General features: G+C 35.5%; 1 protein-coding gene across 1 annotated transcript; it reads right to left on the reverse strand.

Annotated features, from left to right (window-relative positions):
• On the reverse strand, positions 1 to 27812 carry LOC112772298 (protein FORGETTER 1). The gene is made up of 32 exons (XM_025817208.2): positions 26950 to 27812; positions 23837 to 23902; positions 23565 to 23738; positions 23337 to 23467; positions 22757 to 22833; positions 19208 to 19389; positions 18997 to 19074; positions 18631 to 18763; positions 15633 to 15693; positions 15460 to 15541; positions 13597 to 13728; positions 13345 to 13488; positions 13167 to 13266; positions 12956 to 13087; positions 10924 to 10994; positions 10660 to 10832; positions 9706 to 9799; positions 7328 to 7425; positions 6991 to 7126; positions 6748 to 6854; positions 5287 to 5382; positions 5098 to 5185; positions 4878 to 4998; positions 4658 to 4769; positions 4457 to 4580; positions 4277 to 4354; positions 4067 to 4185; positions 3511 to 3564; positions 3327 to 3429; positions 1731 to 1859; positions 840 to 951; positions 1 to 438 (listed from the first exon to the last, which is right to left on the reverse strand). The coding sequence occupies exons 1-32, from the start codon at positions 27460 to 27462 to the stop codon at positions 407 to 409; spliced, it is 3852 nt and encodes a 1283-aa protein (XP_025672993.1). The 5' UTR covers positions 27463 to 27812; the 3' UTR covers positions 1 to 406.
• Positions 27813 to 27990: the final 178 nt, after the last annotated feature.

The raw sequence follows: 27990 nt of genomic DNA on the forward strand, positions 1-27990 counted from the left end.
TAATCAAGATTGCTGGAATTGTATTGTGTTCATATGCACAAACGGAATATGTACTTCAACTATAATTTCAGCAATCATTTATATCCAATGCAAACGAGTTACTTAAAATACAGACTGGACTACACGTTAACACAACCTAGCCATCACCGTTTTTATCAGCGGATCATCTTTACAAATATACAAAAATCCAATTATACAAGACAAAATGGGTGAAAGAAAAACAAAATTAAATGCAGCTGCACGTATGTGTTACCCGGTGCAGAGGATGAGTCCTCCCCATTCCCAAAAAATTACAGCGCTAAGGCTGAGCATTTTCCTAGGACACCAATATTGGCGGTTGCACAAGCAATTAGATGGCCGCAACTGTATGCAAACTTGAATAATTCAACTAAGGTACCATACGCATTCAATCATCGATTTCTTGAACCCATGCTAAACCTGCAAATGTAGAAGGAAAAATTAGGATGGTATCTCTTATCAAATCTGATAAAAATGAATTAGACTTGAAACAAAATCTCATCTAGTAAATGGTAAATTTGTCCATAAAATTTGTGAGACAAGCTGGTCTCAATTTTTCATTGAACCAAGGGGGTCTCTTGCCCATTTGTCATTTTCAAGTTGTTTGACTTGTGTTAATGAGGAGTATTAAGTTCCACAAGATGCAACAAAGCCATGTTTGTGATAGAAGTTAACAGTTCACATCAACCGGGGTCAAACGGCATGACGATCAAAAGTGGTATAAGAATTAATGTAATGCACATGGAGAGAGAGAGAGAGAGAGAGAGAGAGAGAGAGAGAGAGAGAGAGAGAGAGAGAGAGAGAGAGAGAGAGAGACCGACCTTGAAGCACAGTTTCAACTGCTGCATTAGGAACAAGAAGTCCAACAATACGCTGGTTATCCCCAGTAGTTTCAATGCGTACAACACGTAGCCTCCTATGGCTTAGACGAGCCTGTATAGATTCTAACTTAGCATTTTCCACAAAAAATACATGATTGTAATTAAAGTAAAAAGTAATACATAGTGGCCCAAATCCCATTATCATTGAGACGAACCACAGCCATTACAAAAACAGAATTTGTGTGTCATGAAATAAATTCTTAATGAAAGCAGAAGCGACTAATAAATTACTTATTATTATCACGAGTAAATGGTCAAATTAGTCCCTGAAAGATTACTCGTTCTCTAAATTGGTCCCTGGAAGATTTTTTAAATCAAATTCGTCCTTTAAAGATTTTAAATTAGTCATGTTAGTCCTTCCGTCACTTTCTTTGTTGATAGTATCAAAATTTGCTAATGTGGCACGTTAAGCGACACCCAATGCCTCAAGTTCTTCTCTCAATTAGGTATTGATTTGATCTAATTTCATAAACTTATTATGTTAATAGTCAATTAAGACTCCTAAGTGTGTTGGAATGTCACTTAACGTGTTACATTAGCAAATTTTGGCACCAACAAAGAAAGTGAACGAATAACTAACATGACTAATTTAAAATTTTTAAAGGACGAATTTGATTAAAAAAATCTTTCGAGAACCAAGTTGAAGAACGAGTGATCTTTCAGGGACTAATTTGATCATTTACTCTTATTATCACTAAGCCATTTTTGTAGCTGTACAAACGGAAGCACGGAACCAACTCAAACAAGAAAGTGAATCACTGTCTGAATTATAATATTTGCATGAAAAAGACCTTTTTGTCCACACTAAGATATTTTATGCCAGTGACATACCTGCTTAGACAGGGCCTTTTCAACGGTTCCCCAAACAGGAAGAATGAGGCCGCCCAAGACATTTACTTCCTGCAATCTTCTGCCTACTGTGCAGAAAGTACCTATCTTACAATTGGGACCATGCATGCACTGCCAACAGAAAGAAAAACAAGGTACCAAAAACGTCAACAATATATAATTTCTCATCCAATAGTTAAAACCATTATTAGGTTCTAGCATCCATGAATTCTCGGTTCACAACATACACATGGGATAGATAGTCAATTAGATATTCGTGCAGTTCAGTGTGCGACAACTGGACTGACAGATTCACAATAATTCACCTAGTAATTTTGAAGTATTGAAGGTTTTCCATAATAATCCATGAAAAAGTTGGAGGGCACAGCTTTTAAGTATACGACCAATTTGCAACACAATAAAGGTTTGGATTCATTTAAAATAACTTGCACAAAATAGGCAACCTGATGCAAGTATTAGTGAGTGATTCCACGGAATGAACACGTGACCGTGAGGTGACACGAGAACTTGTATGCTGGGTAGGTAGCAGAAAAATGTAATTTGTTTTGGAAAAAAGAAGCTGATTTCTCCTAATATTAATATGATGATGCTACATGACCAAGTCATTTTAATAACCAAGTTCAACCAAGTTGGTCCAATAGCTTATTGGCACAATAAAAACCAATTGAAGAAGGAGATGCATAAGAAGAAAAAAAAGACTTGGTTGAACTTCATTACAAAAATAACTTGTTCACCTAGCATTTCTCATATTCATATATCAACTGAAATTTTAATTCTTAGTTCTTATCAAGCAAACTAAAGATATTATTACTGTCTTAAAGGCACATGGCCACGTCGTTCAAGTAATTCTAAAATTCAGTAGACCAGGCATTATATACCTCAAGTGTGGCTGGCTTAATAGTCAATTTGTATAATAAAGCCTACCCACATCAGCTAGGCCTACAGAACTAGTAGCATTAACTACCTTCTGCAAGCTGGGATGACAGCTGTACTAGCTGTAACTAACTTAGCAGTGAAAGGTCCAAACTACCCTTAGGGTAGTTTCCCCTACAGGTCACTCAATTGAGGACTTGACATGCACCATACTCAGTTAAAAGAAATTTCTCCTCTCCTCTCTCTTTCTCTCTGTTCAGATCTCTACTATGGTATCCAGAGCTTAGAATTACTAGCGCAATGGAGATTCCAATCAATACCTCACTGCAGATGCAATATCTGCCCCCCGTTCATTTGAATCGAGGAAACCGCCTCCATCTCTGTCGCTCAAACTTAATGACAAGCATTCTCATACTTGCCACGATAAAGAGCAATCAACTATACAGCCTTACTGACCGAGGCACATCTTCTCATCCCAATCAATTCAACTTTAAAATTTATATAAAAATTGGCTAAAACAGCAAATAGTAGACAGAACTATATATTTTACTAAAAGATCTTCTGATACATTTCACTAAAGATTGCCACCCTGCTTGAACATTGCAATGTAGCAGTTGATTTCTGTGCCAAACCTCTTTCAATATTTCATTAACACCAGTTCCCTTGGGAAAAATAAAATCAAGAGTAATAATTCAAGGAATATACCTGCTTAGATGAAACTTCATATTCATCTTCCCAACCAGTCTGAGCCTTCTCTATCGATGAAATTTTTCTATATTTATTTTTTAGTTCTGACAGAGACATCTCTCTGTATAATCATAGGAAATTGTGATTAAAAAACATAACTAAATGCAAAGGCTGGACAAGGCTGACAAATAGCAATACATACCGAATTGATTCTCCAACAGCAGGGCGAACTATTTTGTACATACCCGAAGCAGAACTGAGAAGAATAAACAACACAAGAAAATAACATAAGTGATCAACAACAAAACTTCAACTCACTAGTAAATAAAAGTGATCAAGTAGACATTAATATATTAATTACATGGCATCGTACATTATGAACCTCTGTATTTCTAACACTCCACCTCAAGTTAAAAAGTTATGTACACGTGGACAGGTGTACAGTAGGTAGAGATACAAAGCGAATGGTGCAGCCCAACAGCATAGATTACTCTCCTATATATATGTTTATCTCCTTCATTGTCGAGTACAAAAGAGTAATATATTCATTGCCTCATTTGTTAATTTACTCTATTATTTCCCTGATTAATCATGGATCTCAACAGTGACAAAGCAAAAGAACCAACTTTTATTCAAGAATATTGAAGAGGAATAGGATGGGACGCTACAAATGGACAGTGTTATGGCATGCTGCAGGTTTGATGTCAACATAATGCTATTTTTTCTTATGTGAGTCTAACAGAAATAGTGAACTATACCTTTCAAATGCGAGAATGAAATGTCGTTTTCCCAGCCACTCCCTCTTGGACTCATAAAACCCATCATTAGATGAACCAAGCCCATCCTTCTGCTTTTCATTCAACATGGTGCTAGCTGACTGGTCAGTTAAAATTGTGAATAATATGTCATTGTCTTAAGCTTGAAATACAGCATACTGTTAATTTAGTAATGTGCAAAAGACCAATCACCTCCCACGTGATTCCCCGATCCAAGATGAATGTAAATAGAACAGTTGAAGCCCCAGTCATCTGATCAACATGTACTGTCTGCATGAACAAGAAAATGTCTCCAGCTAGTATTAGCTAGATAAAATTAACACAAAAAATAAGTTGCCACCACATGTTCAAAAAGAAAAAGCAATACAATACCTTTGGTGTCCCTTGTAGTTCAATGATGTTAGCTTTCAAGTCAACAATGCCTGTGTCAAGGTTACCCTCAATGCGAGCATTCTGAACGAGAAGATCCAAGATACTAACGAATAACTCAAATAACCTATTATTACAGCTGTGATTAGCATATTGAATAGAATACTAAAAGGCATTAAAGCTTTCGATTAATAAAAGACAGACTTATTCTGAATCTCAGGAGGTAGTCCCAGAAGCCGATTGAGAAATCGTCCAACATCATGCATATCTGAATCGATAATGCGACCAGACAACCTTCCAAGCTCTTTACCATTAGCTACAAAATAGGCATGTGTTTGATCATGTGCATATTAGATAAAATATGAATATTTACAACAATGATACCACAAATCTAACTCTCAGATGATGGCCATAATAGAGTTACCAATAGTTGTGTCCCTAACTATTCCAACAGATACAAGAGCAGCTTTTGCATGATTAATAAAATCTTGAATAGTTTCTGGTTTGTCAGATGAACATCCTTGAGGTACTACAGGCAAAGAATCCTAAAGAAACCATTTTCATCAAGAGATAGATTTGAGTCAATGTAGGCGGATTAAACATTACAATATAGATATTTGCATTGTCAAAGAAAATTATTAGACCTGATCCATTATTCCTTTGTACATAATCATGAGTGCCCGTTTTCCATAAGCACTATCGTAATTATAAGCACTTAATGTAGGTCCAGCTCTATAGGAATTCAAGGAAAGCAGACACAACATAGACAAAGATGTCAGCATTCAACCATGCTAGCTCAGACAAAAGAGAATAAGTTTTCAGGTACCACATGCCTGCGGTCCCCTTGAGTCAAAGCACCAAGAGATTCTAATCTCTTGGCAACAATTGATGCAAATCGTCGTTCTCCACCAAGATTAGTAAAGAGTAACCTGTAAAGTTTTATGAGAATGCAAATTAAGGGTAGGCCAAGAAAAGAAAATGCAACAGCTGTACTGAACATCAAAAGTGGTTGTGCAAGAATAAGACCACAGACTCTAGAGTTGGAGATAGGCCCACAAACCCTAGAAAGAAAATCATTTTGCCTCTGCATATCTATCTCAATCCGTAAAATTAACAGATTTAATCATGTAATAATTGATACAAACAATAGAGATCTAGAGGGTTGTCTCCCAAGCCATTGCACACCCTAATGGCGTCTTATTGCTATTTCATGATACCAAGAGCTATAGAGGTATTTTCAGCCTGTCTAATGCTTGAAGCTATATGAGTAATTGGGCAGAGGTAATTTCAGCCTGTCTAATACTTGAAGCTATACGAGTAAAGAAACCAGCTCATTGAAGGCATGATTGCAGGTGTATACTGAAAGGTTGTGGCAATGGCCCCTGGGTAACTGATACCGAGTGATAAGGCAGTGTTGACTTCCTTTTTTGTACTGTTGCTGCTGTTTTTTCCAATTTTAGCTTAATTCCTACTTAATTTCACTGTTTCATTGTTATTATATTTTCCCTTTTATACTTATTCCCAATAACGTAGCAGAGATTTTTTCATTTGTCTAGTTACTATTGTCTCAAAGACTCATCCCAATATTATATGGGATGTCATGTTTGGCATTGTAGATTAACTTGGCTAAGAAACCCTTATGAGAGGGAGTGGACTTGGTTGCAGCAACTGCAGGAAATTTTAAATAATATATCTTTAAGCATAGAATAACAAGATGAGGTAACTTGATTCTAGGGAGCTGGAGGAAAATTCTCTACTAAATGTACAAGATCAAAAGGTGTAGGAAATCCCAAGTATCGTGGTGGCCGACGCTTTAATTATCAAGGTGTGGTGCTCAGCGGTTCCCCCCAAAGTTGAATTATTTGTTTGGCTATTGCTTTGTGGGAGGGCCAATACTAAAGATTGACTGCTTCGCCTGAATATACTTCTGGTACAATTATGTATTACTAGACCCAAACCCACGCGATGCGCGAAAACAAAATGTATAATTCTTTTCAGAAAATAATTTTGTACATTATACATTAAAAAGTAATGAGAAATCTATTTATTAAGTTATTTGTAGACCATGTTAATTTATGGGCAACCCACAAGTTTATGCCAGGCATATACAGGCCCACTAAATTAAGGGACAACTAATTCCAGCCAAATTACTATTTACCCCTCCGTGTGTGGATGGAACTCAATATACAGCTCTAGGAACAAAAACAAAAGAACGATATGTAACCAATAGGGGGAAAAAAAAAACGAAACATGGTACACAAATTTAGTCAATAATGCCTACTGAGGCTACTGACCGATATTCAGGTGCTGAAGCTTGATTTGAACGATGAGTTCTTCCAAACTGCTGAATTGCTCGATCAGCACTCCATGGAAGTTCCAAAGTTAAATGAACCCTTCTTTTCTGTTTTTTAAAGTAAGAAGAGCACAGAACGAGGATCATTGAACAGAGAAAGAAACACAAAGCTGAACATTTGAAGACAAGATAATGTAGGACAGAATAGAATTGGGAAACGATACTTTGAATTAGTTTGATATACCTGATTTGCAGCTCGTCTGTCTGCCTGCAAGGAAACACCAGCTGATCCAGCTTCTGATATAATAGCAACTAACTTTTTACCATCCATAAAGAGCTGTCTTTCATGCATGTTAACCATCTCCATAGTGACATCCTTTCTAGTGAGATGCAGAGAAAACAGTATATTATGTAGACAGAGGTACAAAGATATGTTCTTTATTAAATATAATAGCACAGTTCCTCACCATCTTTTATCTTTTTTCTAATACCAAATCCACTTTATTAATGCATAATCATCAATTCTCAACCATCCCATTTCAAAACTTTTATAAAACTGACAGACACAAAATACAACTTACGTATTGCGAGCCTGGTAGGTTACACCCTTCCCAGTAGATGCCCTCACAAGCATTCCTCTCCTTCCTGTCACTTCAGCAACCTTTTCAGGGCCTCCTAGCTGCAATTGAGTTAGATTACAGTAACAGGAAAGAATTAGTCTCAGCACTGCATCCCCCAATATGCAAAAAATTAACTTTAAACTAAATTTAGGATCTGTTTGGTTTGAGAAACCATTTTCCGCTTTTATTATGTGTTTTCCTTTTAGAATTTTATGGGAAAAAGAAAACACTGAAACAGAATATCCTGTTTCATGTTTCCATTTCTAGTTTTTTTTTTTTTTTCCTTCACCAAATTCTGAAAACAGAACACACTAAAAACGAAAATGAAAATAGAAAATGAAAACACAAACCAAATAAGCTCTTATCATATCTGCCCAAGCTGTAATGGTGTATCCATATCGCAAGATCAAACTACTTTCCCAATACAAATGCAGTTATGCTTATTGTTGAATTTATATTCAGTCAATCAGGTTAGATTAGAATCAATTAGGATCAATTATGAATGACTGTGTTTATCTTTAGTAGGTAACGTAATTATGTGTAATGATTAGCTAGTGTATATAAATATACAAGCTCAGGAGTTCAGTAACCTCAAGCTTTCATATTAAATCACTGTCTTAACACTTATGATGCAAGAAAATTGAATGGGAAAATTTAAGCAAGGAGATTTCTGTTTTTACTTTCCATTGCCAAAGTGGAAACCAAGAAAAGTTGAATGATGAAAGCAGAATGTAGGGGTCATATATTACTTATGAATCCAAAATATGTTAATTTTGTAAGCCGAGACCAACACAAATCCTAGCGGCAAACCCAGTTCTTCACATAAAATCTCAAATCCTGCTCCTCAAATCCAAAATCGTTTGGTACTAACAGTACATAATTGGGTGCAATACCATGTTTGCTATTAGAATTCAATAGGCCTAACTCACCCCAAAAGCAAGCTCAAAGGGTGAGGGTTGCCTCACACTATAGAGACCTTACCATTGATAGATGTGGAACCTGTAATACACCGCCTTCATGCCCAAGAATGCTCATTTGGAGCGTAAACATTTGCGGATGGGTGGCCCAACAAATTTGAATCGGATAGGCTCTAACACCATATTAGTATTTGAGAAAGTGAGAGAAGAGAGAGGAGTGAGGAAGTAGAGAATCAGAGTGTGTAATGCGAATTGTTCATTCTCAAATCATCATCATTGAAGTATTGAATCTGAGCTTATATATATAGAGGAGAAGCTTGTTCAGCAAACTAGTGTAAAGGGCAGAAGAGTCTTTGCGTGCTTAAGTTAGTTAGGGAAGTCTATCCTAGCTGGCACTTGTTCTAACTTCCTAACAAATTGATTAACTGCTTAATCCTATTCAAGTGTTTAATAGAGCAAGAGTACCAAGATATCAAGCCTTATTTAGTTTCTAAAAAGATAAATAAGAAATTAAAAAAAAATTAATTAAGCATTAGTAAGATGTAGACTGTAGTTGGTATATCAGTAGACAGCAAAGGAACAAGAACAAGAGGAATTCAATTGTTGAAAAAAAAGGAGTGAAGGTCTCTTCAATACCATTAATTACAGGCCTTGCCTGCTAATCATGTTGCATTAAACGGCAAAAACAAATATTATCTCTTCTCTCTCATCCCCATTTTTCAAAGTTTTTGAATGTCTCTCCTATCTAACAGACTGAGGAGGACTGGATATGCCATTGACCGAGGGAGTTTCTTATGAGTTTTATGACACTGGTACTTGTTCCCAACGGTTGTTTGGGAATCTGATGGAACCAATTTGGGAAGGCTTCTGCAGAATACTTTGTATCTGCTCCTGCCAAGGCTATCGAAAACAAACCAATACATTGCCCCTCCTCCACTGTCCCAACTTATATTTCGGGAGAAATCCATCGCAAATGTTGTCTAGTTTTGTGATGATTATTAGGATCTTAGTGATGCTCAACCTACCATGGGAGGCCCTTTAAAGTTTAAACTGGACACTCCTTCAGGGATTAAAAAGGACAGTGTCTTGAGTTGAAGACAGGGAAAAGCTAAAGAACATTATTAGGGAAGCATCCACCGTTTTCCTCTTAGGCATGTTGAGATATTTGAAAACTATGCATTATAGATAAAGCTTGTTTGTTTTGCTTTTGTATCGTATCCTCTATGCTGTATTATCCTTCTCCACATCTTAGTGAAATTATTCTTTTATAGAAATAAAATAAAATTTCACATTCACACATATATCAGGAAACCAACAAGTGGCTACTATTTTGTAGCAGTGATCAATAACAGGTTAATATTTTATCATTACCAAGTAAATAATCTGAGGAATATTTTTCAACAATAAACATGAAAACACTACCTGGTCAATAATATCATCCAAAGGATTATTTGGAAGATCTAAAGAACGAATGATCTCTAATATATTTGTCTTGCGTTCCAAGGCAGCATCATACCTGTATCATATAACATTAATCAATTCCTTACTAGTTATTGTAAACAACACTTTTTGAAATAGCAACACACGCAGGGCCACAGAGAAAATCTAGACTCAGAATTTTTAATTAATTGACGGGTGAGATATTTGCATTATGATTTCCAGTGTATGAGGTATTTACACGCTGATGCAGAAGATTGACCAGCAAGCTATTCTGGAGTTACTTATGACAGCTGGAGGTATTTATCTTACCTGACTAGGTGAATTATAACCTATGCTCAGACAAAAAATTAACTTTATAAGTTACTATACTAATTTTTGCTACAGGTAAATTACCAAAATACACCCGGAATGAATAAGACGGGGAAAAGTAATAACTTCAAAATATGAAAACAAAAAACACCAAAAGATGGTATTAGTTCAACAAAAATAACCAAAAAAAATATAAAACGGAAACTACCCTTGGTTTTTGAAAGTGGCAACTGGCTTGTGCATTCTATCCAACCTTTTTTGTAAACATTTGGATAATTATTTAGGATGTACATGCAAATAGACACTGCAAAATTCGATCATTAAACCCCTTTTACCATTTTTTTTTAAATAATATCGCCAAAAAAAAAACCACGTGGTGCAAAATCAACAAATTTTACCAATGGAAAGATATCATCATATCCGATCTCTAGAGCTCTTTAGTATCTTTAGGAGCTTTTTAATCATTTTCATCATTTATAGTTATGTTTGTCAGATCCTAAATCTTTCAGATGCATTTTGTGGTTTACCCTTTTCGCTACTGAAGAAAATGGAAAATGCAGTTTCTTTTGTAAACAGCTACCATAAAAAGCAATACCACAAGTCAAGAAAATTGTCCATATTGTACACCTCTTTTGGAGTTCCAATATGTATGCTTGTCTTGCTTGAAGATATTCATCAGTTTTTTCCTTGCACAAATGGCACGACCACTCTTCAGGCACTATATCACCAATTGGTGGCACCAAGCAAGCTGAATGAATTAATTTACCACAGCAGGAACACCGCAATAGTTTTTTCTTTTCCTGCAGGGTAAAATAAATTAATCTAGCATCACCATCATCAAAATATTTATTTTTCCCTCTATTTTAAAGAAATTATCAAATGAAAAATTACATCCTCAGTAGTGCAAATTTCGCATATCTGAAACTCATCGTCAGAATCTGTGGAATCAATAGCCGATTCACCTGGACCAACCCAAAAGAATATTAACAAAATGCAACTTAAGAATTTAACACTAATACCGTAAGAAGAAATTATATAACTCTAAAGCCCATATTAAACTCACCTTCCATTTCCAAAAAAACCAACAAATAAAAACTCCACTTCAGTTAGGTGAAATTCAACCCCCTTTAGTCAATTCCCAATATTAGGTAATCATATACCTGGTAGTCTTGTATTTTCTAAAATATAACACCAGACACCCTTCTAAGCAACACTAACATCCCTTGTAGCATGGTTTTGGGGAGGTCAACATCACTAGACAAGTATAGGGAGGAAACGGAGAAAACAGTAATAATGGAGTGAGTTGATTGTATTAGTGTGTGTTGGTTAGGATTACACCAGTGCAAGCTGGAATAACAAACACCAGCTGTAATAAATAATTCTGACCCTGTGAAAGGCACTGCACCAGTCTCCATACCTTAATTACTCTCTCTCACACATACACGCAAATACATCCTATTATCTAAGAAAAGCTGTACCAAATAAATGCAAGCAGCAGAATCTTATCTCAAGCCAGGTCCTGCATAATAGAAAACTACTTGAGTTATGGATTTCACTAAAATCTTCCATTTCTTTCAGACAACCATGGACTTCAAAATGCTAGTCCATAATCAATATCTAACATAAAATACCAATAGAGGAGTGTAGTAACGAATCAACAAGTGAACATTGCATGAAGATTCTCAGTCCAACCCCCCCCCCCCCCCCAAAACAAACAGCCCCCACACCCCAACAAAAAAGAGGAAGTTGGAGACATCAGTGACTGTCATTTGAATACTTTAGAAAGAAAATGGGAGTGGAATGAACTTAGAAAGATTGACTTTGATTTGAATACTTTAGGTACAGCAAAACATGTATATCGAGAGATCTTTCACACAAACCAGTAGCGTAGCAGGCTTATTGACATTGACATTAATAGAGAAAGCTTGGAAGTGACAGATAGGCTTAGAACATCAGGACAGCAGTAACTACCTTCAGCCAGCTAGGATGACAGCTGTACCAGCTGTAACTAACATAACAATGCAAGCCCATTTTCCATTTTTCTTTGTTTGATAAAAATGAATTAACTAAGATGAGGAGAAGGATAATACAAACTGGCAATAAGGGTTCCCCGATACAAAAGCAAAACAAAGCAAAAGGTTTATCTAAAAACAGTGTTAGGGACTTGGGTAACATATGGTGCGCAACGTCCCACTCCCACATCAATTAGTATAAGATGCTTGATGTTATATTTAAGGTGGGTGGTTCTTCCCCCTTAATAGGTTGCTTTTAAGGTGTTTCCACTTTTCTTCGGTACTTAACAATGTTATCAAGCTTCAAGCCTGGTTGTAGATGGCATAGAAAGAATTACCTATAGGCTGGATTAGGGTAATTACTGAATACAGAAAGCTGACAGCCAAGTGGTTACCACTGGGTCAGTGTCGAATGAAGCCACCATATGGCTCTCTAGGTCCGGTGTATTGTTAGGAACTTGGGTATTATGGGGTGCCTAATATCCAACATCGAGTGGTAAGAGATGCTTGATGATGTATTTAAGAAGAGTGGTTTTTTTCCCTTAATAGCTTAGCTTTAAGGTATGGTCTCTCACTTTCCTTAGGCAATAAACACACAGCCTTCCAGTCTCAACCTATCTTAGAGGGAAAGTCCCATATAAAGATGAATATATGGGTAATACTTAAAACGTTATTGTCAAAAATTCTGGCATTATAAAATATAGGTCCATAGACCATACCATTGCCCTTTCCTAAATATTTGATTTTTTGAAAACAATAGCTTTATTTTTGTTATGCAGTGCACCCAATATAGTTAGGGAAGGTCATGGTTGTAAATGGTTCCAATAAGAGCATAATAAGAGATCAAAATTTAGCACAACAGAAACAAGGATAAGTAGAGAAGATGTAAAATTCTGTTTTGCAAGACTCACTTTCAGATTCTTCATCACTTTCAACATCGCTTGGAGGTTGCCATTTGGCAACTTTTCGGACCCTTCCTTTTACTGAAACACCAGGTGTTGCCGAGTGCCTCTTCCTTTGGAGCTCCTTTACCCCATCCTCCCCTATAAGACAAACAAAAAGAAGAGTTGATAATAACAATTATATAATAATGAAAAGCATCTACCAAAACGAGACTCAAACCTGGAAGAAGTTCAGGTTTTTCTGGTAATGGGTAATTTTCTTCCACAAATTTAAGCAGCAATTCTCGAGGTCCCGAAACAAAATCATCAAGTTCAGAACCCTATACAAAACATTAATTAGAAAGTACCAGAAAACTAAACTACACTTTAAGGAATAACAACAGCATTTGAAAACATACGTATCTTGTCACAGCTTCCTCTGTTCTTGCCTCTCCTGTACTCTGAAGACCAATGACCACACACTTATCCTCACTTAAAGCTTGTTTTGCAAGTCTAACAGTAGCAGGAACTTTTGCAGACATACACATATGTCTAAAGAAACGCTACAACAGACAAGTAACATTAACAGAAAAGCAACAATTACATACATTTAGTGCAAAAAGAAGTCAGAAAGAAAAGAAATTGTATCAGCAACAACTTAAATCTAATACCTGGTGACTTGCCCAGTATAATCTCCAAAGCTGACTAGAATTAGGTTTATCTTTATCATTCAGGAAGGCACTTGCCGTTAGTAACTCTACACGCAATTCTGCCCAAAATTCTGCTGCCTTTTTATACATATCCTAAAATGTATGATATGGAGAATTACATGAGATGAAAATATTGAATTCATGGGTAAATGTGTAACTTGCAGATAATTTAGATGACTATTATAAATTAATATGATATTAAAAGAACATTGAACAATGTGATGGGAAATTCTGAGTTCTTTTTTTTTCCTTTTTGATAAAAAAATAAATTCACTAAGATGAGAAGCATAATAAAAATTGGGCATAAAGGTTCTGCTATACAAAAGCAAAAGAAAACAGAAGATTTGTCTATAAAGCATAGGTTTCCAGTCTCTCAACATGTCTGAGAAATAATACAGTGGAAATCTATATTTTTCAAGATACCAGCATTTGACAAAAAAAAAATTTCCTCTGTAGCTTTTTGAGAGAGAGATTTTTAATATGAAGGGGAAGAAAAACCTCTAAGAAAGAGCATAAGCCATCTGCTAAAAATAACAAGACTGTACTTTCAGTGTAGTGTACAACACAGGAATTTGTTAATATAAATACATAAGACTGATATAAATGATATATATTTAATAAAGCATTCTCTTAATACATAAAGTTATAATAAATCTTACAAGTATATATGTAAAACATGGTGAAATATCAAATAGAGATTTTCTTGGCGTTAAATTTGTAACATATATGTTAATATTTATGTATATGAACGAATATATCATGTCCTTGTCAGACAATTATAAAACTGGTGTTTCACCGAATTCCGAGTCTCGTGTTAAGTGTAAATGCCATGATCTATGCTTCACAGCTAACCAACATTTCACAAAATAATCCCAAACAGAATAAAGTATTGTTTTTGTCTCTAACGTTTGGGATAAGTCCCAAAGTTGTCCATAACATTTCAATCGTCCTATTTAAGTCCCTAATGTTTCAAAATTAACTCAATGTTGTCCTGCCGTTAGGATCCGTTAACAAAATTTATGGCGGGACAAAATTGAGACGATTTTGAAATGTTATGGACTTAAATAGGACGAAAACATTGGGGACAAAAACGATAGATAGAAACAAATTTTAATTTTATCCTTCAATAATATCAATTTTTTACTATACATAGTATTCAATTATTTTTTAATCACACCTAAGTAAATTACACTTAATCATATTACTTTCATTCTAAATAAATTAATTTTTTTTATAATTTTACTCTTAAAGATTTTTAGTTATCATGAAATGTTCGTAGAATGATAAGTATATAAACTTGCAGGAAAGAAAAAAATAATATATATACAATAAAATATAAATTATACCTTTTGTCTCTAATGTATCAAAATTCTTTAAAATTATAAAAAAATAAATTTATTTAAAATGAAAGTAATGTGATTAAGTGTAATTTACTTAGATGTAATTAAAAAAATAATTGAATATTATCTATAGTAAAAAATTGATATTATTGAAGGATAAAATTAAATTAAAATTTATTTTTATGTATCGTTTTTGTCCCCAACGATTTCGTTCTATTTAAGTTCCTAACGTTTCAAAATCGTCTTAATTTTGTCCCGCCGTTAATTCTGTTAACGAATCCCTAACGGCAGGACAACATTGAGTCAATTTTGAAACGTTAGGGACTTAAATAGGACGATTGAAACGTTAGGGACAACTTTGAGACTTACCCCAAACGTTGGGGACAAAAACAATACTTTACTCATCCCAAACAGTATTACTTTTGAAGGACAAATACAGATCCAGTAACAAGACTAAGGATATAAACAAATTCATGCCCCATACCATCATTTCATCTTCAAGTGGTGCTTCGATAACCTCAAACTCAGCACCTTTGTAGCTAAGTGTCCGACATAAATACATCCCCCTAAAACAGAAAAAGTGAAACCAACAGATAAAATATTGAAAAACATGTGTTTATAAAGCTGAGGATTGGCATGCACTAGAATTTTTTTAACCTTGCTTTCATGTCCATGGCAACTAGTTCTAGAGCTCCAACACCCCCTCTGTCAAGAGCACCTGGATAATATATACTCCGTTATTTTCAATAATTTAACAGAGACAGAAACACGTTCAGAGAGAAAGAACATTTTTTCCTTTTTCATTTTGGTGAATAAGAAATTCTTTAACACTAACAACCAATATTCTGTAGGAAAATCAAATGACAAAATGAAAATTTACATAACTAATTTCTTAAGTACCTAAGAAGTGAGGGAAACCATACCTTGAAAGCTAACTATTAAGGGAAAGAACCACTTTCCTGAAATACAACATGAAGTATCCCATACTACTCGATGTGGGACTTTGGGCACCCCATAATACCCAAGCCCCTAACATAATTCAATATTTTTTCAGTTAGATTATAATGGTGTAGGGACATTTGACTGCCTCCTTGTTCGCAGAAGTTCTTAAATTTCTAATTTCTCAATCAATAGCATCCCACGCATAATACCCTCAAGAGATTTGCTGTTACTTGTTACTTACTATTAATTATAACTCCTTACAAACGTAGCCATTAATTGTAGATCCAATTCTAATACTCTTTTTTAATTAAAAAAATTAATAAAGATGAACAGAAGGATAATACAAATGGGGGATAAGGGCTTCCATATACAAAAGCAAAGCAAACAAAAGATTTGTCTAAAAAGCAAAACTTTCGAATGTCTCAACTTCCGGATAGGGCTTCTAATCCTATCCCACAAAACATGCTTTTCAGAAGATTTGTAATGAAGGTGCGAGCATTATACTCGGATGAAAATAGTCCAAATAGTGGGAAAAACTACACAATCCCACAAAATTTTCCTCTTTTCTACTACCAAACCCAAAAACCTAGTCAATTTCAATTTCAATAATTTTTATTTCCATATATTCATAAATGCATTTATATGATTAGATTTATTTTTATTGAAAAATAAATTTATAAACAAGAAAGCAAGCAGTACACAGCGAATCTTAATATTCTCACAAGAAAAAGAAAATATGGGACATATAACACTGAGCAATGTAATAAGGCATGCCATTTACTCTGCATATCTACCAAACAGCCACTTCACAAATGACTGTTTGCAGAACACCACAAAGAAACTAAGAAGTTAATCCTATCCGAAATATTGTCTAGAGATGGAGAAACCAGTTTGAAAACTATAGCATTTTCTTTCTAGCAAAATCTCCAGAAAATAGCAAAAGATGAGCATTGCCACACTTTAAGGTTTTTTTATTTAAATAAATTAAAAAATATAGTTATTTCCAAATACACGCAAAAGTTATAGAAGTTGTGAATATATGCAACTGATTCCATTTCGCAATAGGGCATTGCATTGAAAAATTAAACTGCATTTTGCACCAAGGAGTTGCGAAATCAACATGTTTCATGCAACTATGAGCATTTTGCATGAAGCACTTGGGAAAATTGAGTTAATTTTTTCACATTTGTTCCACTCATTTTGCATCAGGCTAGTGGGAAATAAGTTGATTTTTTTTGGGCGCACTTGTTCCACTCATTTCGCACGAGGGTAATGGGAAATGTGTTGACTTTTTTTTTAAGCTAAAACCCCATGGGAGACATGCAAAATGTGCTTGAGTTTTGTGTGAAACTCAAATCCCACTGGGCAATGCAAAATGAGTGGAACAAGTACGAAAAAAATTAACTCAATTCCCCCAAGTCCCTAATGCAAAATGCTCATAGTTAGATGAAACATGTTGATTTCACATTTCCCTGCTGCGAAATGCAGTTTAATTTTTCAGCGCAATACCTTATTGCGAAATGGTATCAGTTGCGTATACTTGCAACTTCTACAATGTTTGTATGTTTGAAAATAATTAATTTTTTTATTTAAATAAAAAACCACAGTTTTGCATTGTTTGTGAATCCCAAAGCATCTGAATTTAGTAAAAAGAAACTGTTGAAAGTCCATTTGCAAACCAAGCTTTCTACAAAAATGTCAAAAAAGCATGATGCAGTCATAATTGACAGCAGAATAATACAAATTATAGAAGACGCTAGCTCTGAACTACTAGATCAACAGATAAGAGACAAAATAAGGCCTGCACTTTTGTGGCATCTCCTGTGTTGGAGAATACTTGGGAAAATGCTCAGCCATTATTAAGCGGTTTCCAGAATTTCACCTTGGGAAAATGCACAGGTAGTGGAACAGTAGTAAAGTAACATTCAAAGTATATAAAGGAAAGAAACATGCAGAGTTAGAGGGAAAAGGATAAGTAGCATTGATAGTAATAGACACATAGAATTACATGCAAGAACTGCAAATAACTTGTATAGAGGTTACCATTTCCATCAAAATATTTACATGTTCTACTTCCTTTAATTATCCTTGATTGATGAAGCAACTAACATCAACATAAGACAATACAGGCATTTACTAAAGTTTTGTTAGTAGTTTGATCTCTTATATCAGGTCTACTATAACCAAAGACCTTTTGATGACTAACTTACACCCCAACTTTCAGAACCTAACATTAGCGAGACACTTTTAAGCATTGCCAAAATTTTCAACCCTCTTCCCTCAGCATTTGTGTAAGCAAAACAGATCAAATTATTCTCAATTAATATCCACCAACAGCTTATTAATGAAAATAATAATGTAGTCGTCATGTACAAATCATGTATGACTCAGAAAGTAACAGCAGCAAGTATCTAAAACGAAAAAGGTTTCACACTTATCAAACAATTTTTGTGAATGAAAGAAAAGACTTCTTCAGAACAAGATCACCAGCTATAATTGTATTTCCTGTTTAAGGACAAGTTGGACACGGAATATAATAAGAGAATATATGGGTATAAAACAGTATAAATGCATCAACTTCAAAATCTGGGGTAAAAAGCTAAAAGAAAGAAAAAACACAACAAAAACAAAAACAGAAACAAGAATACTAACAGTTAAGTAAGGAAAAGGGAAAATTTCAATACTAGAAAAGGAGAAAGAAAAACAACAATACCTAGAAATTCACGGAAATCAGAGAAAGAGGTCCCATCTCCCCAAAGACCAAGGCGAACCATATAACCCATATTGCGAGGTTCTGATGCACCAGTAGCAGAGCAATAAACAACACGAGCATCAGGTAGCCGGTCCTGTTTAATTTAAATAGCAATAGTTACAGAAACCCACTTTTATCAACCACTTCAACAGTAAATATTACTATATCTGGAAATATTATTGCAGACAGACCAAATGCGCACGCGCGCGCACACACACAGCCTTTGATTAGTCACCAATCTTATAAGTAGTTGTCAAACATGTGAGCTTCTGTAGGTCACTTTTATAATAATCCAAGTCTTCAAAAGATAGAGCAAAAAGAACAAACCTGAATTTCAAGAACCGCTTCTCCGGTTCGTGTTGGCTGACTTCCAGATTCAGGGACCAAATTTTTCGCTTTGTGACACTACAATCAGCAAATCAAACCTTAATAAGAAAAGGTAAAGAAAATCAAATTGAACCAAAAAGCACTCAAATCACCAATCACCATCTTTCAAATTGAATAGACATGCAAATAACATTGGGAAATATTTCCATACCTCATCAAAAATTACAAGACCGTCAAACCCTGGTCCACACCACTGCACAAGCTGTTGGAGACGTGAACGACCTTTCTCAGAGGATGCTATGAGACTATTGTATGTCAAGAAAACAACTCCCTCCCTGACCCCAACAGACTTTGAATCAAGCTTAGAATAAGGCAGTTTGTTCAAAGCATGCACTGGATAAGGGGAAGAAAAATAAAGAAACTTAAATACATAATAATACTATATGCTCGTGGACGAGAAACATATAGGCACTTTTTCAAATTCAACTCTACATAAAAGTGAAATCTGAAATGGACTACAGAAAGGAACTTCTCCCATGAAGACAACAACTCATCAAAAACTATTCATTCTATGAATAAAAAAATGAATTATTGTAGCCAATAATGTAGGAGAATGAGCAAAGAAAACAAATAATCTATTATGAAGTCCAAGTGTGTCAATTCTGGTATGATAAGCCTGCAGCATTAGATGACAAGAAATTTCAAGTTGATGTATGGTCCAAGCAGAGGAAACAAACTGAAAGTAACGAGACCACAAATTTTGACGAGGAAGGGGAAACACCACCACCAATATTAATGATATAAAAACAGCCAAGCCTTGTTACAGTAATGGAGAATGGCAACATGAATCAGAGATCACCAGAGTGTTCTATCATAAACCACATCTAAGGTAGAATCATCCAAATAACTATTTTTTATTTTTTTTTTATCAACAGTTTTTCTTCATCTCCCACTTCTTCTCATCAAGATGCTAACTTCCATCATATCTTTTCAACCCAAGGACATCAATATTCACACACCTAAAATCACCAACAATAAAATCCTACCTTGAATCTACATGAGCTATGTACATATTGTAAATGCTAAAAATCAATTTGAAAGAGAGCACATAGCAAATAAGACATCCTCACAAGAAGGAAGAAAATGTCCTACAAAAATTCTCGGATCAGTGTGAAATGTCTTCTTAGCTACCTATGTTATCCGCTTGCAACAGTGTGCCTTCTCTCTGGTCACTAATTTAAGTTCATGATTTGCCTTTGGCTGATTGTTCAATGACACAGTCACATTGAGGAAGAGTAAGCCACCTTCCAAGTGCCTCAACATCCCTATTCTGCATTTCACCTCTAATTTTCCCCATGGGATAAAGTGATGAATATTGGATTGAGTTTTCCTTCCAACCTCCAATTAGAATCAAACCAATGGCTATATTCGTTATTTCACTCAGGCCATTTCAAGGCTTCATTGGGTCTCCAAGTTCTCAGAAGTTCCTTATGTCGTTCTTTGCAGTCTATTGTTGCATGTATAGGAAACTTCCGCTGCTTTCAGTGTGCCTTCTCCCACCATCATTGTTAGAATTCATAGCCATCATTTCTGTTAAAAAAACTCCACTTATGGCCTTCTTCCAAATAATGCAATTGATCAACAAGTTGATAAGTTGATGGTTATTCCAACTACCTCGTGCTATATTTCACATATCCAACATCCCTAAGTTGCATTGCTAGTCTTCAATGGAGATGATTTTATATTTTCAAGGGTTAAATTGTTACAAGCTTAAAGGTTAGCAAGTTTTAGCTTGAGGGAAGTGTTAGAAATCAGGATAGAATCATATCATATCAAATCAGAGTACCAAATATGATCTCCTAGGACTTTTTTTATATATATTTATCATTATTCTCCTTTTTTCTTTCCTTATTAGTATAAATGTTTTATTATTATTATAAATAGAGGCTAGAATCCTCTTATGAAACACATCACATAAGAGTACTATATTCTTTTACTCATTTGACAAAACAAAATAGGGTGCTCATCATGGATTTTCGCACTAACCAAAAGGTGAGGAAAAGACATTAAGAAAAGAACTCGAGGAGGAGGAGGAGCCAAATAAGAGGTGAGAAACAAAGAAACTTCCAAAGACGGGTGGAAGAAGAAACAAGATGGGAAGGACTGGAAGTGCGGATGAGATGTGGAGTGAAATGTTAGAAGTTATCGGAAAAGTGGAAAAAGAAAGCTTTGGTAAAACTAGGAATTGGAGCAAGAGACAAGGAGTTATGGTGGTGGAATACAAGTGTACAAGAGAAGGTAAGGGTAAAGAAAAAATGTTTTAAAGAGTGGTCTTTGTGCCACAACAATGTAAATTGCAAAAAATATAAAATGGCTAAGGAGACAAAAATGGCAATAAGCGAAGCAAGAACAAGAGCATATGAGTGTCTTTGTCAGTCCTTGGGTACAAAGGAATGGGAAAGTGGTATATATAAAATTGCAAAAGGTTGAGAAAGAAGAACGAGAGATTTGGATCAAGCTAGCTGCATTAAGGACAATAATTGTGAGGTTTTTGGAAAAACTAACTTACCTTTCTATGTCAGCAGAGAAAGTCAAGAACTGGAAAAAAATATAAATAAAATAAAATAGAGGTGGAGGAAAGATAAAGCTGCTTACATAAGAAAATAATAGAGTTGTCAAGTGCTAAAGTCCTAGTGTTAGGAGTTTTGAAAAAGGGGATAGGGTAAAGGAAATGAAGGACTGACTAGTTTAGTAACCTTTTTATCCGTTTAAGCTTTGGGATAAGTGATTTCATGATATGGTATAGCTGTTATATGACCAAAAGGTCTGGAGTTCAATCCTTATTACCCCCAGAACAAATAAATTCAACATAAGGTAAACTAAAAAGATAGAAAAAGACCTATGTATATGTATAATCACAGTTTAAGCCCAAAAAGTGGCTTTTATTGGAGAGGGTGTATTAGATACATAACCATTCAAGTACCTCTACCTATCAATTTAAAGTTTTGGGAAAAGTGGTTTCACGACATGGTATAAGTGTTTCTATAACCAAAAGAACTAAAGCTCAATCCTTGTAACTCCCAAAACAAGAAAAAAATCAGCACAAGGTAAAAAAAAATAAAGAAAAAGAAGAAAGAAAAATACTTATGCATAATCATGCTTCAAGCCCAAAAGAAAGGGCATGTTGAAGATATAACCATTCATGTGCTTTCTCATATTAGCTTAAACTTCTGGGATAAGTGATTTCATGAAAAAGATAGCAAACCAAGGGATGATAGGCAATAAATGGGCAATGAGAGGAAACAATATCATTATCATCCTAAGTATCTTACCAAATTTTAATTCGAGAATCATCAACCAAATAGAAGGATAAAAGAAGAACATTATGGTAACCCTCGAGACGAATTTCAAAAGACATGTATATTATCCTACTTGCAATATCATTGCCCCAACCATTCAGGTGCAAACCATACATAAAAAGATCAAGAAGAGTTACACACAGCTTCAGTTAACAAAATATAAGGGACCTCTATCCACACACCTCACATTTCAATAACAATTTTCTCACCACTAGTCATGCGGGCACACACAATATATATATATATATAAGCAAATGGAAAAAAATAAAAAAAAATGAAACATGATTAGATTAGATTAAGTTGCTTTAGGAAGCACACTGAAAGTGTCAAACACTACTAAATACACCACATAATTAACAAATATGTCAATACAACAGTATTAAAATCAGCAAAGAATTTACCATCAATGCAGGTTGCTTCCACATCATCTAAGTCTCTTCTTGCATCAAACTTCAAGTCTGAACCAACAGAAATCCACCTGTGTAAGATCATTGGAAACATAGCAACATAATCAAAACAAAACCTCCAGTTTATAGCCAAAAACCTAATTGAAATCACAAATGATTTTTGTTTTTCTTTTTTTTTTTTTGTTCTGACAAGGGACTCAAAACTGAGTCATTGGGGAGGGGGGAATCTAACCACTCTAAGTGGTACCAACTGGGATACTCCCATGTTGGCACAAAAGAGATACTAAACATGTGCATTACAAACATACAAATTGGATCTACATTGTTAATGGGTGTTTATCACAATTATTAATAAAGCACACGCATGATTGCATTTGGGACTGTGACCTAAATTTGTAAAACTTTTTTCCTTCCATGGTGCTAGAAGCCTAACTTGGTTAAAATCACAAACAAGCAATAAAAAAAGTGATTGTAGGAACAAATAAAAGTACATCTGGTGCATTAACTATTATTTATCACATTTTTTCAATAAACAAAAGCGTGATTTCATTTGGAGACTATGACCTAAACTTACAATGCTTTCCTCCTTCCATGGTGCCAATTCTCCCAAATTAGCCCTGCAATAGTTCGACCTTTACCTATACCAGCTCCATCTCCAATAAAAAATCCTGCCCTAGCACCATTAGGTAGGTGTTGAAGATGTCTCTGTCAAAAGGAAACCCACAGGCCAGATCAATACAACAGAAAGATAAAACATAAATATATACATATTATCAATTATGAATTACGTTATAGAAGAAACCTGGCAAGCATAGATCAATGTCTCAATTTGCAAGCATGACAAAGCCTTTGAACTTTCCAAACTATCTTTTATTTGAGGATCATAAGTTGGCTCAGGTGGCTGCACTGCAGACAAGGAAGATGTCTCCACAACAGGATCTGGGTGCAGAGGCCCAATGGATACTTTTGGAGGTCGCTGCACACAGAGATATATCAACAAAAAAAAGGTTCCTCTTTCAGCCAAACAAAACTTCTAAAATATAACGCTCTGAAAAGAAACAATTAGCAACTCACATAATCTGTAAATGTTTCTCCAAGCATCCCTCCTTCATCCTCGTCCCGCTCCACCTCAACAGCTAGCTGATTTAATTTAATGCACAACAGAAAAAACAAGAAGAATAAATCTAAGAAAGCTAAAATATTCAAACAATTTATTTCAAAATAAAAAAAAAGACCTCAAAACTTTTGAACAAATGATTTCAATAGATAAATGGAGAAGAGCAAGGAAAAGATACTGGAACTACTTGCGGCAATCTCATGCTTCTAGAAGAAATACAGTATTTTCTTGGCTGAGTTAATGAAAAGTGGGAAGGTGTAAAACCGAGAAATTTCAAAAGAGTTTTGGCTAAAACCAAAAGTTTTACACTTTACTATGTTGCATATGCTGTTACACAAAGCAAGTAAAATGCATTTTTTCATTCCAAATTTTCCTCCAGCCAACTCTATACCAACTCAACCAAGTTTATTGCATGTCATAATGCAAGAGGTAAGTATTTTGAAGTGAGAGTCCAATTTTGGAGTGGCCCCTTGTTTATCTAGGGCCAAGGAGTTCCGTTGACTTGCAATCCTAGATCTACTCTCATTTGGGATCTTGTTGATAAGAAGATTCCTAAGCATTTTGGGATTTGGAACAGGACCATTTTTCTCTAATGGACCATATCACTCTCATTCAGTCATGACTGTCAGCCATTCTTCCTTCCTTATTATCCTTGTTCCATATTCCAGCGGCAGTGACCAACACGTTGAAAAGATTGCAAAGGACTTTCTTCAATGTTGTGCTTTGGATTCAAACAGGGATCATTTGGTGCACTGGAGAGTTTGTTCCCACCCTAAAATGGAAGGAGGCTTGGGTATTGGCAATATTGTGTCTAAAATCATTACTTTGGTAGAAAATAGCTACAGCACTTTCCTTTAGAGTCTCACTCTCCATGGCACCAAGTTATCAGAAGTATGGTTTGGACAGGAATGGTTGGGATGCTAATGCTGCTGCCTAGGCTACTCATTCTAACCCCTAGAATTTCATTTCTCAAGGTTATACTACTTCGTACTTTCACACCCTTTCTTTCTTTTAAGGTAGGTGATGGGTCACACTTTAACTTTTGGGAAGATCACTAGATAGGAGATAGCTATTCTAAACTAGACTTTGCTCATCTTTATCATCTATCTTCCTTGCGTAATTCCACTATTCAGTCCTTTTACACTACACAGGGTTCTTCCTTCTCTGACTTCCATTTCTTTCATAACCTAAATGATACCTGTGAACTTTAGATAATCTTAGGTTCCTCGATAATTTTACTACTTTCTAATCCTAACAAAAGGATATAGCCTCTTGACTCCTCTAGTAAATTTAGTTGTAAATCCTTTTCTCCAATTTGGAACTCTGTCTTCAAATACAATGTCTTCCCATATTCATAAAACCTAATAGGAAATCCGAAGCTCCCTCTAATTACAAATCGTTTGTACAGCCAGTTATTCTTAACAAAATTAATGAAAATGACATGTCAAAAGTTCGAAGGCCTCATAAGGCTATCTCTCCTGTTGTGTGTGTTATGTGTGAGGCAATTTCAGGAACAAATTCACATCTATTTTTACAGTGTCCTGTGGCTGTGTTTTTATGGAACAATTTATTTGGTAACATGTCGGGTGTGCCCCGGAACTTTAGATTGGCCCCTATTAATTAGGCTTGTTGGGTTTGGAAGCAAGAAAGAGGCAATATCTTTGTGGCAGTATGCAATACACACCAGTGTTTGCAGTATTTGGTTGGAACATAATGCTACACATTCAATGAAAACTTTTCTAACAAACAAGTTTAACAGGTAGAATTAGATGCTTGGCTATATTTGGTGTGTAAAGCTCATTATATGTATAGAGGACTATAGAGGACTTTCCCTCTCAAACATGTAGAGAGATTGGAAACTTTGCCTTACAGATAAATCTTGGTTTGTTTTGCTTTTGTATAGAGGAACTCTTACCATCTAACCTGTATTATCCTCCTTCTCATCTTAATGAAATTCTTCTTTTATCAAAAAAGAAAAAATGCTCTGATCCAAGACGTTGGTGGGAAAACGAAGGGCAAGGAAGGACAGTTAGTATTTCTATTCTAACTTGAGATGAGTTTAAAATGTTTATTAAAACAAATATGGGATGACTGATTACTTACATGATAATCTGTCATTTCATTACATATATTTCCATTCTAAAATATCTTTGAACGAAGGGAATGTTCAATCAGAATATAAATGAACTTCCTCCACTTTCACAACAAACCTTTCCATAAATTTGTAGTAGAACACAATACCAAAAGGTCAAAATCGTTTTTGTTTATCACTTAAGCAAAAGACTTAAAGACCATTACACAATTTCACTTACTTTAGGAAACTGACACCCAGTTCCACGTTTACACTTTTACAATATATGAAGCTTCCTGACATGTTCTTATCGGGCAAGATTAGAAATTGGCTTCTACTAGGTGTAAAGTTAGAGGGATTTCCCTCTACAATATATTGAGAGGTTGGAAAGCATTGCTTTAATAATGTTTTTATTTCTGTAGGCTTTTTGCTTTGTAAGGAGAACCTATTGTTCTATATCTATAAGTATTCTTCATTCAAATGAAATCACTCGCTTTAAGCTTTCAAACCTAAGTTTAAGGCCATTATAAGGTCTGAATAAAAGGAAAGCATAGTTCTACTCGATCACCAGAGATCTTAAGTATTCAACTGTGCTATATAGGACATTTGACATTGAATTCCTGTCAAAGCAAAATGATCACACGATGAAGCTAAAGTCCAGTTCCTCATTATTGGGACTTTTTCTTATTCAGAAAATATTTCTTCATGCGCTCACACTTATATTGTTTTATATCTTTTTCAACCAATATAACCACCAAAAACGATATCAGATATTTCAGAGATGACAAAATGGACCACAGGAGAACCATTTCGTCAATCGTTCTAATGTTTAGGAGGGACTTTTGTTCTTTTGGGTTCATTTTGTCAAGTACCATAATCTTCGAGTATCGTAGTTTTGGTGGTTTACTCGTTTTTCATCACTTCACATTCCAAAAAAATACTGGGAAAGCACAATTAGACTCGTAGAGAGCAATTAGAACCAAGGTAACGGAGCCGAACCTCGTTGACTTCTTCTGGAGGAACCGACGGCAGCACAGAAGGGTAGAACTGCTTGACCTTGGAAATATCGACGGCGAGGTCAATCCCACATTGCGGGCAAGCGAAGCGTGTGAGGCCGTGAGGAACGTTGAGGATGGCCTTGCAGGAAGCGCAGGGAAGCTGGATCTTGGTGGGATCAATGCCATGAGCGGGAACGTGCGAAGGCTGGGATTGCGAAGACAGAAGAGGAAGAGGAGGAGGCGGAGGCAGTGGCGCATGCAAAGGGGGCGGCGGTGGCGTTGTTCGCGCCGCCTGGTGGGGCCTAGGCATGAGCTCCGGAGGAAGCATCTGCGGCATTCTGCAGCTAGGGCAAGCGAACTCGGTCAGGCCAGGGGCCACGGTCAGGATCATGCGGCAGCCGGCGCAGCGCACGCGGACACTCTCGGAGGTCTGTGAGGGCGGGTGAGCCGGTGGTGGCGGTATCGGCGGTGGCGCCGAGAGCGGCGGGTGAGTGACCGATGGCTGCTGAGTCATTTGTTTTGGTGAGGAATAATAGGATGGGTTAAGGATAGAGAAAAAGAGAGAGATATTGGGTTGTTTGCTGTGCTTCCTGGCGGAAGATTCTCTGAGTTTTGGGTTGATTGGCGATTGTGGATGTGTGAGAAAATGAGGCCAATGTTGGGACTTCGTATTGTGCTTGACGGGGGTTTAGGCATAGCCGCATAGCCGCATAGGTATTGAAACCACCCCAGCAATCCACCGGTCAAGAAATCGGATTACTAGATCGGTGATTTAGCCGGTAATGTTACTGGTTAAATGCTTAAAAAAAAAAAAAAACATTTTTTTGTTGACTATTAAATCATAAAATTATTTAATTAAATATGTACAAATAAAACAGAATTTAATTTAGCTTATGTTAAAAAAATGACAACGACAAAAAAAACAAAAATTAACTTCTATTATATAGCTTTATGTTGATTTATTATCTATCATTCGTTATATATTATTTAAGGTATTAGATAAATTATTAAAAATATTTTTGAAATATTTTAGACAAAAATA

This window comes from Arachis hypogaea, chromosome 18 (assembly GCF_003086295.3).
Source record: "Arachis hypogaea cultivar Tifrunner chromosome 18, arahy.Tifrunner.gnm2.J5K5, whole genome shotgun sequence".
Classification (NCBI taxonomy): Eukaryota; Viridiplantae; Streptophyta; class Magnoliopsida; order Fabales; family Fabaceae; genus Arachis; species Arachis hypogaea.